This window comes from Struthio camelus, chromosome 1 (assembly GCF_040807025.1).
Source record: "Struthio camelus isolate bStrCam1 chromosome 1, bStrCam1.hap1, whole genome shotgun sequence".
NCBI classification, from domain to species: Eukaryota; Metazoa; Chordata; class Aves; order Struthioniformes; family Struthionidae; genus Struthio; species Struthio camelus.
The window spans coordinates 192,631,619-192,648,806 of NC_090942.1; the positions used below are offsets into that span (position 1 = coordinate 192,631,619).

General features: G+C 46.3%; 1 protein-coding gene across 28 annotated transcripts in view; it reads right to left on the bottom strand.

The window, feature by feature from the left end:
- Nucleotides 1-2,601: 2,601 nt before the first annotated feature.
- Nucleotides 2,602-17,188, bottom strand: part of CAB39L (calcium binding protein 39 like) — a 65,195-nt gene continuing 50,608 nt past the window's right edge. For all 28 annotated transcript variants that reach the window (XM_068929865.1, XM_068929876.1, XM_068929873.1 and 25 more), the window contains 5 exons: nt 16,543-16,711; nt 12,696-12,755; nt 11,367-11,432; nt 10,542-10,685; nt 2,602-4,228 (listed from right to left, as the gene is read on the bottom strand). In XM_068929865.1, coding sequence (XP_068785966.1) covers nt 4,049-4,228; nt 10,542-10,685; nt 11,367-11,432; nt 12,696-12,755; nt 16,543-16,711 — 619 coding nt within the window. In that variant the 3' untranslated portion in view covers nt 2,602-4,048. The remainder of the gene's footprint in view (nt 4,229-10,541; nt 10,686-11,366; nt 11,433-12,695; nt 12,756-16,542; nt 16,712-17,188) is intronic.

Sequence of the window (17,188 nt, forward strand, 5' to 3'; positions counted from 1 at the left end):
TCGAGGGGAGAGGATTGGTAGCACGCAGCAGCTTCGGTGGTGCCACCTCCTTCTCATAATGTGACAAAGACAAGAAGGGACGAGGTGGGAGCTGTCACCTTCACTATGCCAAGCGCTGTGAGAAAACTCTCTTGCTGCTCACAGCGCTGCCGCTGAGCCTCTCGCGGGGGTGCTGCCGGTCAGCAGCCGGTGATTAAACTCAGCCTGGACAAGATGGTGCAGAGCAGCATGGCGAAGGCAGCAGTGCAAGGAGAGAAGAGGCAAAGAGCTGCGTTGCTGCTGTGCTTAACAGGCCCAAATCATGTAAGGCTCCTGAATTTGACTCCCTAGCGCTAAAACAGGGCTGTTTTGCCTTAGCCACTACAAAAAAGGAAGAGAGGCTCATTGGCAGCCGTACCTATGTGGCAGCAAGGCAAAGCAGGATTTGGTGCCCTGGGGAGACTATCCCCAGCGAGGGGTTGGGGCGCTGCTGCCTGTGAGGATGAGGGCAGGAATGAGCACATACAGCACAGCTGCATGGAGGTGGGTTTTGTTTTTTTTTTTTTTTTGTGTGTGTGTGTGTGTTTTTAAATTACTCCTAAGTAATGTAAAAGGTACCCAGATGAGCCCGCGGCTGCAGGCACCAGGAGACAAAGGTGCGTTGCAATGCACTGTAAATGCCAGCTTGCCCAAAACACAGGAATAGGAAGAGCAAGAAATGAGGCTGGCATAATCCCTAGCCCCTGACGGCCACGCTCCCATCTCCTGTGTGCCCGTGAAAGACGCGGTCCCTTCACTAGCTGGCTCCCAGCTCACCCCAGCAGAGCTGTGGCAGAGGCGTTTGCTGTTGTTTTAATTAGCAAGTGCTGGGCAGGTGTCAAAACACATGTCCAAAAATCATTTGGCTGCTGGAAGCACCCGCTCAGCTCCCTGCCTAACCCCGGGAAAACTTAAAGGCCATGGGAACGTATATATTTTTTTTAATGCTAGGGTGCTCAGTCAAAAGAAGGGAAAAGGCTGGGTTCAAGTAAGTCCCTTATAGTCGTTAGAGAGCAAAACCCGTGTGCCCCTTGCCTCCCCGCAGCCAGCACCGCCAGCCCAAGGACGTTCTGCAGAAAGGCACTTGGGGCCAAAAAAGTTGACACTCTTCCATTTGACACAGAAAAATGAGGTATTCGTTTGACCAGAGAAAAAAAAAGCATCTCTCCTGACCAAACATTACTGCATCCTTTGGAAAGAGGCCGGGGCTCTCTGAGCCCAGCTCCAGTTTCACGGACAACAGCGAAGTACTTGCTGGAGGACAAACGCGAGCCAGATCTCCTCTCCCTCCCGCGAGCACGTTTATCATTAACTTATGAGGTCCACGTCGTTCTTTCCTTCACTGCCGATCTCATCCCCGGAGTATGCGGCTTCAGAGGCCCAAGCGGTCTCAACACCCACGTTTATTGAAGGCCAAAGGTCCATGGCCTTGCCGTGTTTTCGCACCTGCAGGTAGGGGAGGCCTTTCCCCTTCTTAATCATCAGCTTCCTCGGAGCAGCATATGCCTCCCAAATCCTGGGACAAAAAATTATGGTTCAAAGATTCCCGGTGCTCTGCTGTCTCAAAAAAGGTTTTTACGTGCAGGCTAGGAGCACGCTGCCCACCCCACCGGACCCTGGCTGGGGACGGGGATTTGGAGGCGGCAGCCCAGGCTGCCTCCACCTTCCTTCTTTCTCCAAGCTCCAATCTTCTTCCCCATCTTGGCGCTGATGAACCGTGTCCTGCACTCGCACAGCTCCCCCAGGGGTTAATTTAAGAGAAATTGCGAGCTCCTCGTGGGAGCAGTTGCTGAGGCAGAAGACGAGGAGCCTTGACCGAAGCCACCAAAGGAAACTGCAAAGTCTGTCTGTACTTCAAAGTTGCATTAGGAGAGACCTCATTTTCAATTCATTAGGAATATGTGTCCCAGCCTGCTGTGAAATAGTATGACGGTGCTTAATTTCATCTTTACCTTTTTTTTTTTTTTTGGTTCAAAGAGCTATGCAAGTTGAGCTTGGGGAAGACTCAATTACTGTGAGGTGTGTGGGCAACGCTCACCTCAGGACCAGCTTCTTTCGTTTTATTATAGGACCACCCGCTACATTTTCTCTCCTCTCTCTCTCTCTCTCTCTCTCTCACACGCGCACACGCACAGCGTTCCTCCCCAAATAGGCCGCTCGACGCTTTTTCTGAGAGCAGGCCGAAAGCCTGATTTCTCGCGTGCCCCTGGAGGTCGAGGCAAGGGACGCATGTCCCCGCGCTAGCAGAGCCCTGGGGACACCCCCCCACCCCGCTCCGGGAGTTCGGGGCACAGGCGGCGCCCTTTGGTTTCAGGCTCCAAATTGCAGGGGATCGGCCGTCGGCTTTGAGGATCGCAGTTCTGGAGATGGTCCCGGGGCTGAAGACTGCGGCAAGGCCAAGCCGCTGGTGGCCGGGCTTGCCAGGCCCTCTCGCTGGCAAGGGACACGGAGGAGAAAGCGCTCATCCGTCTCCCTCCGTCTGCTGAAACTGCGGCTGGCAAAGGAAAGGGTTTAGCGCTGCACGGAGTATAAGGGCTAGCCAGGAAGGTGAGAGAGAAAAAAAAAAAAAACAGAAATCAAAGCGATGGCTAATCATGACTTTAATAGCTTGTAAATATATATATTTTTTTAATTCCAGGCAACTAAGATGTACATTTGTTGTCTATATCTGACATCTGAAAATAAACCACGAGTCCACAATCTGCTCGGCTTCATCCCTTCTCTAAGCACATAAATTAAAGTATCAGTCACCCTAATATACAAGAGTTTTGTGAAGGAAAAAGTCTTGTTCTGCTTTTGCAGTTCAGTTTCACCTTTTTTCTTGAAGCAGCAGCTACAGTTTTAGCTAGATAACTAAGTGTCTTACCACCAACAGGAAAACCCAGAGCTCGGGCTATTCAGAAAAGAAATTCAAGAAACTTCCACTCCCCGCTCTCAGACTCCACTTCCGAACACAGCATCAGAGTGACATTCCCATTCCCCATGAGAAAACAAGAGACCCTCCGCCCGCCCCCCCCGCCACCAAAAGACCCTTCAAGCACACCTGGGAAAACGCTTTGGGGACCACAGGGCTTATTCAGCTTAAATATTCCAGTGCAACGATTTCTCCTTCTAAAACTCCAGCGCCGAACCCGAACTCACGTCCCAACGAGCCGGGACGGGAAACGCCAGGCGAAGGGCCGCCGCCGGGAGCCCGGGGCTGTCGAGCCGCCTCCTAAACCTTGCCGAGGCATCCAGGCAATGCGCCCGGGCTCGAGAGGTGCTGAGCACCGGTGGCCTCGGGGACCTTGTGCAGCTCAAGGCTGCAGCCGTTTCCAACCCGGCGCCCTACCTTCAGGCCAAAACGGTGGGCAAAGCACTCCCCGCACGGGCAAGTTTGGAGGAAGAAAACCCAACCAACCGCAGAGCCGGCATCACCACTCCCGGCGTCCGCAGGCGGACACGGCCGAGCCGGCCGACGTCCGCAGCCGCGCGCCTAGCACGAACGGGAAAAAGGGTGAAAGACAACTTGAAGACGAAAGGAGGCAAAAACAAAGCGAAAAACGTGACCCTCACTGCTTTTTCATCGCTAACTCCAGAGCCGAACGTACTCTTTCACAGTCTTGGCTGCGCGCAGCACTAAAACGCGGTCACGACTAGCGGCGCGCAACGGAGAAACGGGACAGTCCTCCCAAGGGCCGCCGCGGGCCCGCGCCAGCAGCGCGAGTCTGCCGATTAAAGTTAAGCAAAGGGGTTCGTTCCCCTCGAGCACGAGCGAAAAATCTGTCAGACCGGCTTCTCAGACAGAGCGAGTCTACGCTGACATAAACAGCCATGATTAAAAATAATATATTATTCTAGTTTTTTTTTTTTTTTTTTAGTTTTCATGTAACCCCCTCCCCCCCACCATGCTCTCGACACCTAGGGACAAAGACAAAGTAAAAACCAGGCACTTGCTGTGCCTTCCCAAGCGCTACTGTGGCGTTGAAGGGACGCAGAGGAGCTTAACGAAGGAGGTTAACGCCTGCAGCGGGAAACGAGGGGCCGTCCCTCACGCCGTCGGCTTTTTCAAGTCTCGGATTTGCTTTATCAAGTAGTTCTTCTCATCGGTGAACTGCTCGTCATCCGTCCTCTCTTTCTGGAAATTGCTCAGGAACTCGATCAGCTTGGGTTGGTTTTTCAGCAGGATCTCCACGATAGGCTGCGTTTTGTTTGGACTGGCCACGAAAACCTAATATGCAAAAAAAAAAAAAATTAAAAAACAAAACAAAACAAAAGGAAGAAGCGGTCACAATATTGCCGTGAGCTGTTCTCCAGCTAGTCAGCGGGAGGCTGCCCGGCAGAGAGGCTGCTGCTGCTACCGCCTCGGCCCAAAGCAGGCAGAGAAAGGAGGTACAAACGGGCCGGTTCAGCAGCAGACCGAAGCCCAGGCGTGTCCGCCCGTGCTATCGCTTCCCTTTCTTTTGACTCTTTTATTTTTTTTTAAATAAAGCATTTGACTGTCAACCCCACCGCCAAGAGGTGGCTATCTGCCCTCGGCTACGTCAGGCTTGCGACGCGTCTACCAATCATCCAGGAGAACGGGGAAGTTGTGTGTCAGCAGCGATATGATTTCCGTACTAACCCAGGTCTAAAACAAGACGTACGTACCAGCTTTGTTTTGGGTGGCAAAAGCCACGAGAGATGCTGCGGAGATGCTGGGTCTGGGGACGCCAGCCGTCATCGCCGAAGGAAGGTGCGCGCCCGCGCGGCATTCCCACGTCTGCTTCCACCGAGGTTACCACGGCTGGGCAACAAAACGCTGCCGCGGCCGCTCGTGCAACCACATCAGTGACTGCAGCTATTCTGTACCCAGCGAGACGAAATTAAGGACGGACAGGCGTGGAAAACGGCCAGTTTTCCCTCCGAGCTGGTTCGCCTCAGAATAAAAATGAACATCTGCTGGCAGCACCCAACGGCGGTTTGCCGGGCCGAGCGCAGACGGCCCGACCGCTCGCCCCTGCCCCGGGGCTCTGCATCACGTTCATTTGTATTCACTGAGATTTTGCCCAAGCGAAAACTCAGGCCAGACCCAGCTGGGAGGTGCAGAGCCGCAGGCTCGCTGCGGGGCTACGCGCCGTTTTCCTTGATTTGGCGGCCACGCCACAGGCCCCGTGACGGTATAATATCCCCAGCTCTTCGCTCCCTCTTTGCACAGCCCTCCACGTCTCCTTTCTCTGACGACCTTGAGCTTTTGCCCTCAGATCATTTATTTTTTGCCCGCTTGCCATCCTAAAACTTCACGGTCTGAGTCAACAGCGCAAGGCTCCCCTAGGAGCCCTTCAGAGCAGCCGCTCGAAAATAACAGCTTCCCTGCATGATGCTCCAAGCACTCAAAATACCTCCTCTTGCCGGGGACACGTCCATCCGTCAGTAAGATGGTCAGCTCACAGCTCTCACTACCCTCTCGGTAGCTATTAGTCCTGTTGCTGCCGGGAGCATTTCAAAGCAATATCCCTTCCCTCCCAAACAACTTTGATATTCTACAATTGGTAGCTTGTTTCCTTTTAGTTTGAGAAAAAAACACTTTGGGGATGTGAACCTCTAGTGAACGTACTTTACAGCTTCCCACCCTGCGCCTTCTCCAGGGAATACAAACCTCGGACGGCCGCGGGCGCAGAGGCCTGGCTCTCGCTGGGATGTGGCTGTCCATTCCTCTTTTGTGGCCAATGTAAGAACACAAGAAAATACATTTACAGGACCTACGCTTTCAGAAATAATCTGATTTATGTGTACTTCAAATGGGACGCTTCAAAGGTGGCTTGACCTTGACGTGCTGAACATCTTCCCCCAGCGAATATTAGGCCTCTTTAAAGATAACTCAAACCTGACTTTCTGAATGAGCGACCCTAAATTGCTTCTTTTGTAAAAGCTATCGCTATCTGGTCTGCAAACAGGACTGAAAGCTTTCAGTGGTAAACCTAGTAAACACGAGCATTTCATGCTGGCTTTACGGCTGGTATTACCATAGCGAGCGCTCAGTTCAATAAAAGACAACACATCCTGTTTATCTTCCTGCTTGATTATTTCTAGATTATAATCTTCCCCTTGCAAAACTGTCAGACTGAACATTCAAACAAAGATAATCTTGAGTGCCCGTCTTGCTCAATGTCACCGGGGACTCGTAAAGCGAGAACGTTACAGGACTGGAAAATTCCTGAAATGTTATTCAGTGTTTTAACTAGGAAAATAACATCAATTCTGAAAGTACCAACTAATCAGCTTCACAAAGCCCAGGACCAGGACCACCGTAAGGTTTTACTTTTAAGAGAGTCCCACTAATTCAAAACTCTGGATTGCCATAAAGAAAGAGATAAAGCCATGAAAATAGAAATCATTCTTAGAGCTAGCTGGAATATTTCTACTAAAATGAAGTTTAACTTCACAGAAAGATCAGTTTCCGCTACGGTTTTGTTATGCAGGATTGTATGTTCTAGACCACTTAATTCAGATATACGAGAAAGAGAGACCCGAGATAAGGAGAGAGCTCATATTCAAATTCCCACTCTAAAAATAGCTGCTTCTGCACAGTTGTGTTTTGTGACAGAAAAAATCAACTCAGAAGCTTCAACAGCCGTCCAAAATGGACCTGTTGCTCTCTTCTGCATTAATAAATAGGCATGCCCTGTATATTCTCAGACAAACACCAAAATCACTTGATTAGAGAGCCTGGCCTTGCTTCCTCACAATTAACAACCAGGCATGGCCATCTTCTGGGAATCCAGCAGAGCAAAAAGCGATTACAGAGGTTGGGTACCCTGAAGCGAGCATTTTAAGACTTACTCTGGGGTCACCCACCATCTTATTTCTTGTGAACCAAGTCCCTTTGAACAAAGGAGGCCAAAGCTACCACCTATCGCTCAGCCCAAACACCAGTAGCTCCTCCACCCTCTGGCCAGCATTTGAAGGGTGAGAGATTAAAGGTCAAATCCAAAAGCTTTGACACTATTGAATAGACTTACAAACCAATTCACCGTGTCGAAACGGTGCTGGGCACTAAGCTTCTCCCATACTCACGGCAAAGACACCGCGCATGGACGTGCCATACAGTTCTTGCTGCTTGCTGGGAAGTGCTTAGCACAGCGTTTCTTGCCCTACAAACTCTCCAGCTGAGAAACAGAGAGGACACATCCACACAAACTTGGTTTCAGCTTCCTGTCAAGAGAAAACCGTCAGTACGGTCAAATTACGCGAAACCATTTGCAGAGCAAGCTGCAGAACATAGCTCCGAAATGGGCACGAAAGAGAACGGAAAAACAAAACTAAGGTCACAAAAATACAGCGTACCTATTCTATTTTTAGATTTAAACAGTAAAATATATCTTGCTACGTGGTCACTTAAGAACCAGAACGTTACATGATCCCAGTTCACCACTGTGGGCAGCTTTCTCAGACTAACCCATATGTTTACACAAAAGCCAAGACACCTTGTTACTAGCCTTTATCCGTAAATTCATGCGGCCAAAGGACAACTTGCACCACATTCAGGCACACCTGAAGGCTTTGCTCTCCTACAGGCAAACTCAGAGCAGGCTCCTTTAATAACCGTCACAAATCCATCACAGGAGCTGGACAGCTTCGTCACTGAAATCCATACGGAGAAGAACTGCTGACCGCCAAAGTCTACAACTCCAGGCAACAAAAAGAGGTGAGATGTGTTAGCTTTGCTCAATGATTCAACACTGGCTAATCCCCACGCACGCCTTGCTGCGACATCCAGCTTTACACAGCAACCGCAAGCCTTTGGGATGACGCTGCAAGGCAGAAGCTCCATTTTGCTCAGGCGAAAGGAAAAGGAGCTGGAAGGAAGGTCAGGCATCTCCTCAGGGGAAAATGAAGGTAGTAGCACCACAAGTGACAACTCTGTGTGTCTTCAGTTTCCCACCTGAAGCATCCTGGATAAGTAAAATGTTCTTAGAGCTTGAAGGGTTACTGGCATTTTTAACCACCTAACATTTTTGAGCTGGAGGTGCTCACCATCTACATCTTACATCACAGTCTACATCTTACAGTTTTGAACCTTCAGTAATTAGAAGTTGCCTCAGGGAGCTAAAAGGCATGTGCCTTTGGGCGGCTTGGCTGGGGCATGGGAGAGCTGGAATTTGGATACTTACAAAACAACCACTTCTTAATTTCAAATATGTGTAACCGGTGAAACATCCAAGCCAGGTAATATAAACCCAAATCTTTTTGGCAGCTCAGACAGAGCAGCAAGTATCAGCTTCTCAGCAGACCTTTGATTTCAAATCACTGTGATTAGTCTGCTGTAATTTCAACCAGGACTGTACTGGTATTTTGCAAGCACAGTTTAAAAATGCAAGTACAGTTTCAAATCGATGAGAGTTTAAAAGCTGAGGACTAAATTCCTCTCCCGGTTACATCAGCATAGACTTAGTACAGATGATGAGAATGAGGCTCAGGGGCACTAACCCTAAAACAGGAGGCACGGATATTGCAGAACAGGGCACAACCAGGCAGCAGTGTTTTCCCTCACTCTCTTCAATATTTACAGTTCTCTTTTGCTGGTTCTCAGCAAGTTAGTATTTCATTTTAAAAAGTGACATTGGGGAAAATGCTCTTCTCCGACCCACTCTACAAGGCTGGTTCACCATGGAACTTCCTGTAACATATCCTATACTTTACCTTGCTCGACAGGGATCAGCCAAATGCCTCACTCGGGGAGACCCTCCGTGGGGACTTACAGGGGAACTCTGCTGGACCTCTAGTTACGCAGGTTACTCTAGGCTGCTGCCACTAGTTATAAATAAGCAATTTCCAGCGGATCACATTCACTGAATCACCCCTGCACTTCCCCCACAACACACGTGTGTTCCCCCTACGCACATTAGATGGGGTAAGGCACATCACAGCCCTGCGGAAACGCTGCCCATGGGCGCTGCTGGAAAAACCAACGACGCGCCATGGAAGTTAGTGCCTGAGTTTGGCCCTTTGAGCTGAATAGATGAACGTTATCATGGCGTACTGCATGTTTTGCTGGGCATCTGAAGGCCTCAGCATTAGGTCCACACAGTAGCAAGCGGTGAGCAAGGCTTGGCCTACGGTACCTACGCTCTAACTGGGAATGGGGTGCAACGGATTAAAAAAGGGAAAAGAAGTGACGAACGGGAAGGCGGAATGAGAGCAACAGCAATGAGTGACATGGTCACATGCCAGCATCATTTCCACTTATGCCAAACCCTCACAAATGCCTCTTAAAACACTTAAAAACAGCTGATCCCAAGGACTGGGCCATGCCTATCATTAATTTAGGAATAGCAACCCATGTGTTTCGGACATAAAAATCTGGCAGTTATTCACAGAGTGGCTAACAGAGCCCAATCCTCTGCTCCCTGCCCTCCCTAGAAATCTCCAAGGCTGCAAGTGTTTTGAGCCTGATTGCTCTCTTATCTTGGAGCTGCATACTTCCTGATAAGGAGGAAGAGTAGTAGGTACTCACTGCTGTTCAGCTGACTATGGAGGAAGTCAGCAAGTGAACAGCTTACCAGGCTGCTTATTTCAGGGAGGGATTTATTTCTTTAATTCTCCTTGAGGCATTTTTTGTAAAGGAAAAGCTTTTTGAAGCAGCTGTACATCCTCTAAGCCTCCGCACCAGAGACCCGAAAGGTTTTTTCCAAATCAGAAACGGCAGAACTACAAAACTCAACAAGTCATCCTGAATTTGAGGAGGGTGATGTAACCTTTTGGAACAGCATGCCTTTTGGTGTGGGCTGGTACATTTTTCAGCCATCTTGGTGAAGGATATTTTCACAGACTCAATCCTCCCTTTTGCAAATCATCAATAACTCTATTTACATAGTTTGAAATTAATGTGCTAATTCCAGAATAAAGGTAGCTTTGCATGGCAACAAGTCCACTCACCCTCTGACTCAGCAAAGAGAACATTTTTGATAGGAAAAAAAAAAAGTAAATTCCCCCCCCCCCCCAATTAGCATTAATCATAATGAGAAAAAGGACACTGGCTGCATCTGGTAATTGTTTACAGCTGCATTAACGATCAGTGCAAAAAGATGGAAGGATTAAACTCATTACAGATTTACCAAATCTTTTTAATAGGTTTAAAAGCAAATCGTGTTCCCACTGTTACACAGTGCTAGCACTCTTTACTTGTAGAGTTTCAGCACACTGTTTTCTTTTATCTTTCCACAGAATCACTGAGTAAAATGACCGAAGAAGTGGGGGAAGGCGCTGTGGATACCATGTAGAAGCTATGTATTTTGTTACCTTCCAGCTCATTGCTATCTGAGTGACTACCCTCAGCCTGAACAGAAGTGGTGCTGCTTTAGATCTCACCCGAAGGAAGGCAAAGACAAATCAGACCGAGGCTCACTGATGGAAAGGTTTGCTATTAAGACACTTTCAAATATTTGGAGTGATTTGAAAACCCTTTAGCCCTATTCTTCTGGCCTTTCTTTTGCCCACCTTGGAAGACCCTTTTATAAGCAGAAGAGAAAAGTCTGCTGCCTCCACAGCTCACTCCAGCTTACCTTGAATACATGAAATGCTTCAAACTGAATGTTGGGGCTTTTATCTCGCAGCAAGTTCATCATCAGCTTCAGATTCTCTGGCTTGCTGATGTATTTTGTCATGATGGCAAAGTTGTGCCGGTCCAGAATCAATTCACCCAGCAGCTATAGGGACAATTGCAAAAAGTAAAGTTATCTAACCCACCAGCTTTTTTTTTTTTTTTCGAATGCAAAGAAAGCAGCAACACATTTCTAGGTTTGTCTAAAGAGGTTTCAATATCACTATCTCAAAACAAAAAAAAAAAGTATATGGGTTTGTTATCAAGTAGTGAGCTAACGCCCAGTAATACTCATCTTCCAAATACTAAAGAGATGGATACCATTTGGATGGGATGCAATAGGAGCTAGTGTGAGCCCGCTAGGGCAGAAGCAAGTGTAGCACGACTGTCCCGCAAACACATCTTCATTTCATTCAGATGTTACATTAACAGCCCTATTTGGTCCCGTCATGTCAGACTCGGTGCTGCGGTGGCAAGCAGCAACAGACAAATAGGGTCTATCACGTCGCTCTCAAGTTCTTTCTAACCTATGATACGGACCAAAGTACAAATTTTAGGTCAGACAAAAAGGGATGGTGCTTGTTCCGCAGAAATGGCTTAGCGCTTCACCAGAGATCCAGGAAATAAAACTCACAGCTAATTCTTTGGAACAAGAGTACTGGCAAGCACGTAGCCCCCTTTTTTGTTACAAAGCACGTGGCTGCTCTGTTACAGGAAATACATTGTCATGTTCGGCATAACACGGATTTCAAATTCAGGAGGAAAACGCTGAGAAATTTTACCTTACCTTCAAAGATTGTCTCTTTGTTACGTAATTCTCAGAATGAAGGAGTTTTTCGTAATCCTCAAAGATCTAGAGTACCAAGAAAACACAAGTGCATCCCACTGAGATCCAGCCAGCCTTCGCCCCGCTCCCTTCTCGCGCTCCTTCCCAGGCCAGGGGTGCAGCAGAGGTAGCAGCGGCAAGGCCCCCCAGCGCTTCAGTGCCTGCCTGAGGGTGCTTCCCCCTCAACTATCCCTCTTTGCTCATGGCTGTGACTACGTACAGGAGCTTTAAATCATCTGGGACACTTGGGGCTTGTGCCCATGCCGCCTTCTTTTGCAACAGGATGAATCTGCTGCCAGAACACAGGATCCAGCACGTAGTGGCCACTCATTCATACTCAAAACCACCTACCAAACACGCCAAAAACCCCACTGGCACCTAATAACGCTAATTTCCACAATTTATACTTCAATTTTTAAATGTTACATAAATGTAGAACAGGGACTGCTCCACTGCAGTGCTTCAGTGCTAACAGAAAAAAGATTAGCAGAGATGGTAATTTTGCTCCAGTTAAACTGCAGTTATGACTCAGCAGTAATAAGCCTGATTTTTATTTAAACTTTTTGCTAACTCTATAATGAAGAAAAAATTAGCCTTTGCCCTTTTTCCTTTGGCAATGAAGTAAAGCATACCTAAGGTAACATGCGAACATAACCTGAAGTCTAATTCCATTATCCATATTAGTCCCAATCGTAGCTGATTCCAACGGAATTTTTCTCACCCACGTTTCATTTAAAATAGATCTGAAAATCAAAGTGAAAAATGGCAACAAACCAATTGCCTAATTGACTTAGGATGGTAAGGTGGATGTTGACATCTCAGTCTCCTGATCAGGTACACGCCGTTTTCAGCAACGCTATTACTTCTTCTTGTAACGCTTCTCCTCTGTCCCAAAGTATTACAAAATGACACTGCCATGGCCCTATCAGTGCTGGAGCACAAAACTGTTTGAAGAAAGTAAAGACTCTTTTTCCCCATCATCTACCTACATACTAAATTTACCGTTTTCATTCAGGTATGTATGGGGAAATACGTTGCGTAGAGAGAGGCATAAGAATTGTTATAAAACAGTGAGTTCTCCTGAAAATTTGACATATGTGGGGGCAGAAGGGGTGCCTTCATTTTCAAATGCCAAAAGGGGATTCCCCGCTGGTAAAAGCAATGCCTTTCATTTAGGTTTGCAGTCCTATGTGACAATTTTATGTGGAACATGAAATCCTGCACTGCTAAAAGTAGGCTCTTTCTAGCTAAACATGAGCAGATTTAAAGAATTCTATCACTTATACTTACTGTATCATAATTTTGTTCCAGGAAATCTGCTACCAATAATTTGTGTCTTGTTAGCAAGTCCTGAAAAAGAACAGAGAAAGATTACCTATTCATTTGGTTGTCCCTTTTATTCCCAAATTTAAAAAAAAAAAAATACTTTCACAAGCTATTTCCAACATTATTTCAATAGAGAAAAAGAGTTTAAAAATACTACTGTGTCAAGTTCAGCTGCTGTATGCTTTTTAGGACTTCAGGAAGAATTAAATGAATGCTACCGGAATCAGTACAAAACTCTTGCAAGGCTCCTTCTTCATATTCTGCTTTCCTCACACCCTTTCCTATGGTCAGCGTGCACAGCACTTATGATAAATTGGAGTGGGAGAGAGGAGGAAAACAAAACAACCCTTAACGGAGGGATCAAACGTGGTCCCAGAGCCAAAAGGGATCTGCACCCTACCCCACAACTGGAAGATTATGGTAAATTTAGCCAATTGCTATTTCTGATCTCCAACGAACGCAACAAGGCAGTCTCACGCTCAACGACTGGCGATACCACACCGATCTGTTTAAAAGCCTCAAAGTTAGGGACCACATCTAAGCCAGCCATTCAGGGTCCCAACACAGTCATCCCAGCCCTAGAAAGGTGTCTCAGATAGGTGGGATGAATTCCCCCTGCGGCTGTATTTCTGCCCCTCGGTGGGCTTACTGCAACAAGTAGCAGACCTCTCTGACAGCTGAAGCTGCATGGGACGCATCCCATCTGAAAAGGTGGCCACCTAATTCAAAGCTAAATCAAAGCAAGCTCCCCCGTACAATGGTAATGCTGGTGCTCAGTGGACGGAGATGCAAACGTTCAGCTCCAGGAGAAGTCAAGTCTCTTTACTAGATGAATAGCTATAAGTTGAAGTGGCCAGTTTGAGGCACTTAAGTTTAATTTTCACCTCATTGCTTCTTTTACTACATAACACTGATCACAATAAATGACTGATGAAGACCATTCAAGCTGATATTTTTTCAGTGAATCACTTTCTATTACTTTTTCACCACCTCTTCCTTGGCTTTCTTATCCACCATCAGAAACTGAAGCAGATGAGTTGTTGTAGCAGATGTGTCTGTGCATCTGCTTCAAATCCTTTACATACTAGTCCTTTAATTTATTTTTACCATAAATTATAAGAGGAAAGCAGAGTGCTATAAAATCCAGCATATTATATTTTTTAATATATTCCTTTATCTAGTAGGGCTGCAATGATCTCAGTTTAAATGGCTGAGTGCATCCAAATGTGCTTCACACACTTTTATGCAGGGCACTTACGAGGCAAGTACAACATTTCTCAATAGGGGGCACAAATGGAATACAATCCAAAATGAGTTTTTCATAGAAAATCACAAGAGAGCGTGGAGGGGCAGTATTCAATCAGCACTCTTCCCAGCTGCTACTGGTACCCTCCCCAGCTGAGCACATCTCTACATGCAAGCCCATTCTCCTCTGCATTTTCAGCCGCTCAGTTTCCCCTCTGCTGGGCGCCTGGCTGAATTTAATTAAAAAGCACGTCTCAAGATCATCAAAAATTCCAATGCTTTCCTACTGTAAATATCCTCAGACTTTAATGTACTTTTAATTAAACTCTCCTCTGGTGCATAGACTATCCGAGGCTTTCTGCTCCGAACCAGACACCCAGGTGGCAACGTCGTAAACCCAACATGGGGGAAACAGAACTGACAACATGAGTTCAGTAATCCAGGCAGTGAGCAATCAGAGCGCTTATTTTTATGGTATTAGAAATCAAGGTAGCTCTGTATTTCATGATTCAATTGCTTCCCCATCGCTTCTTGCCGTTCCAGGCATTTGGAGTAACAGCCAAATAAATGAGATGAGATGAGACTAACTGCCGGTTTGTTTCCAGAGCTAGCTAAATATCAGAGGCTAAGAGGCAATTTTTAAAAATGCAGTTTATGGATTTGCCCCACACTTTTGCTTTCTGACCTATGCGTGAGGACGAACTGCACTCGTAACTCCTCTTATGCCAATACACGTGCAGATGTAGAATGCTGTGTTTAAACCCCGCTAAAAATGCATTTGGAGCTCAGGAGACAGAAGCAAGTTTCACAGCTGTAGGTCCACGAACGACATCCATCCCCGTTTTCTCTGGAGGGCCGCAGCAGTCTGTAGTCCCTGTCATGGCTTAACTGACCCTTGCCTGCGTCCTGTTGCCCCCCCACCAACCCAAGTTGGGAGGAGGGACTCAACCACGCATCCTGCTATCCTGCTTCGCCCAAGCGAGACCTGGGCCAAAGATGCAAATCCCTTCTATCTCACGGCTAACAGAATCCAAAAAAATTTATTTCTGACCAGAGCTAAACACACTTCTGAGCACAGGGTAAAATGCCAGAGACATTGAATTTAAATGCATTCTTATATCGACCCACACATGTATTTTTAATTGGACTAGTGTGTATTTCTGTGTGACTTCCACTTTCATAATGTTCACCTTAAACATTATGAAACTTAAAATAAGTGAAAGAGCAACTTAAAATAAGTGAAAGACACTGCTGATGATTAATAGGCTGGTTTGAATTGCTAATCCTGTCCAACTCAGTATTTAAGAACACAAAATTATTTCCATTATCAAATCTTTACCTCATTCAATAGGTCAGCAAAAACTGAGGCCAGGTTTCCGTATGTGCTGAATTGCTGAGCTGAACTCTCTAACATTTTAGTTATTCCTAAGGCCTATCTAATGATGTTTCTAATTAGCTTTGAGAGGAAAGAATGAACAACCTGTTTCTATGACAGCAAAGAACCAACTGATAGAAGAAAAAAAAGTTATGTCTATATTTAGAAGACTGTCTCCCTGTAAAGAATTTTCCTCAGTTTTCTGCAATTATTTTTGCAGAAATAACCTACTTGTTCCTGTGTTAAGCCTACGGGTACCAACTTTTGCTAAAGACTACATTAGCACCTTGCTGGAAAGATGATGGTCACACACAAAATCCAAGAAATTCAGCAGGTTTCACCCAACTTCATTTTTAATATGAAATACAGGGTCTATAAAGTGTGTGGGCCAGACAGATCCCATTGTTGAATCCTGCAGCCCGAGGTGAACCCTACATACTGCTTTTGAACCCCTTCTGCTGCTTTGAAGCAACCTCCACAGTAGCACCAATAGCCAGAGACCGAAGGGGAAGGAAACGCAGGAGCTGCCAGCTGGCCCCTTCCAGCTCCCCCTCACACTCCGACGAATACGGGGCTCACTTGCAAGTAAAGAGGTGGCAGTGTCTGAATTGCCACTGGAAGGGTTTCACGGTAATGTCAAGGCCTTCAAGTGTGACCGATGTGGTGCTTTTACCTACTGAGCTCTTAGCGGTCTGGTCCTTACGCTGAATCACGAGTCACAAAAGTAAGCACACAGATGAGTTTCAGTACAATCAGCAGGCATGGCATTAGTCTAAACTTGACTGCCAGACTCAGAAGGGTCAGCAAAAATTAGAGGATTTTAAAGGTTCCTTCTGTTTCCTGGTTGTTGTCACAACAGGTAGTGGTTTTATTTTGGGGGGAAGCTGGAGAGAAGAGAGGTTATGCATTTTACAAGAACTGTACATAATGCATGATTAATCTGAGTTTTAAATGGTTGCCTAAAAGGACTTGGGATATCAAGATGCAGAACACTCGTGAAATGTAAATCTGGTTTAAAGAATCTTTGCAGACTTGATCACTGTTGTGAATCCTGTTACAAACAGACCAAGAATTAATTATTATTATTGCTTCTGAGCAATAAGAAAGCTGTCCAGTGTAAAGGCAATACAACACTCAATTGATGGAATGTCATTTTAAACAGAACGCTGACGCAGGTATCAAATAATTTACCTTGAAGGTAGCAAAGGCATCAGAAGCTATATCAAACGTTGACATTTCCACATATTTGAAAAAGTCTCTGAACTGCTCTGAGAAAAGTATGATTTTGGCCAGCGGTTCATGTCGGATACACTCTCTTAGCATAATTCCACAGCGTAAGGCAATATGCGAGGTTTCATATCTGCAGGACAAAAAGAAACAAAACCACTAAAACACAGAGAGACAAACATGAACGGGCAATTTTCTAGCGAAAGGAAATTTTGTAGGATAGGAAATGTGCGTGCTGGAGCAAACACCACCACATGTTGCACACATGGTGGCTCTCAACCAGAGCGCTGCATCCAACCTTCAGCTTATAACTGAGAAAGAGACACGCAGATAAGGCTGCCTGCATTTTCCATTCCAAACCTCTGTCTTCATAAGCCAAAACACATTTCAGTGTAAACGTGCATTGCATCTCCCCTCTGTGAAAAGATCGTTTAGGGGAGTGTATAAAGTTTCAATAGACTTGCTTCACCCTTTTGGATTTATGAGAAAGCTAAGCCCATGCAATATAACATTCTCCCATTTCAAAATTAATTCTGAGCTCCTCAGCTTATCCAAGAAAAATGTTTCATCTCATGACCATCCCTCAACTCCCACTCTTCTTCTAGAGAAT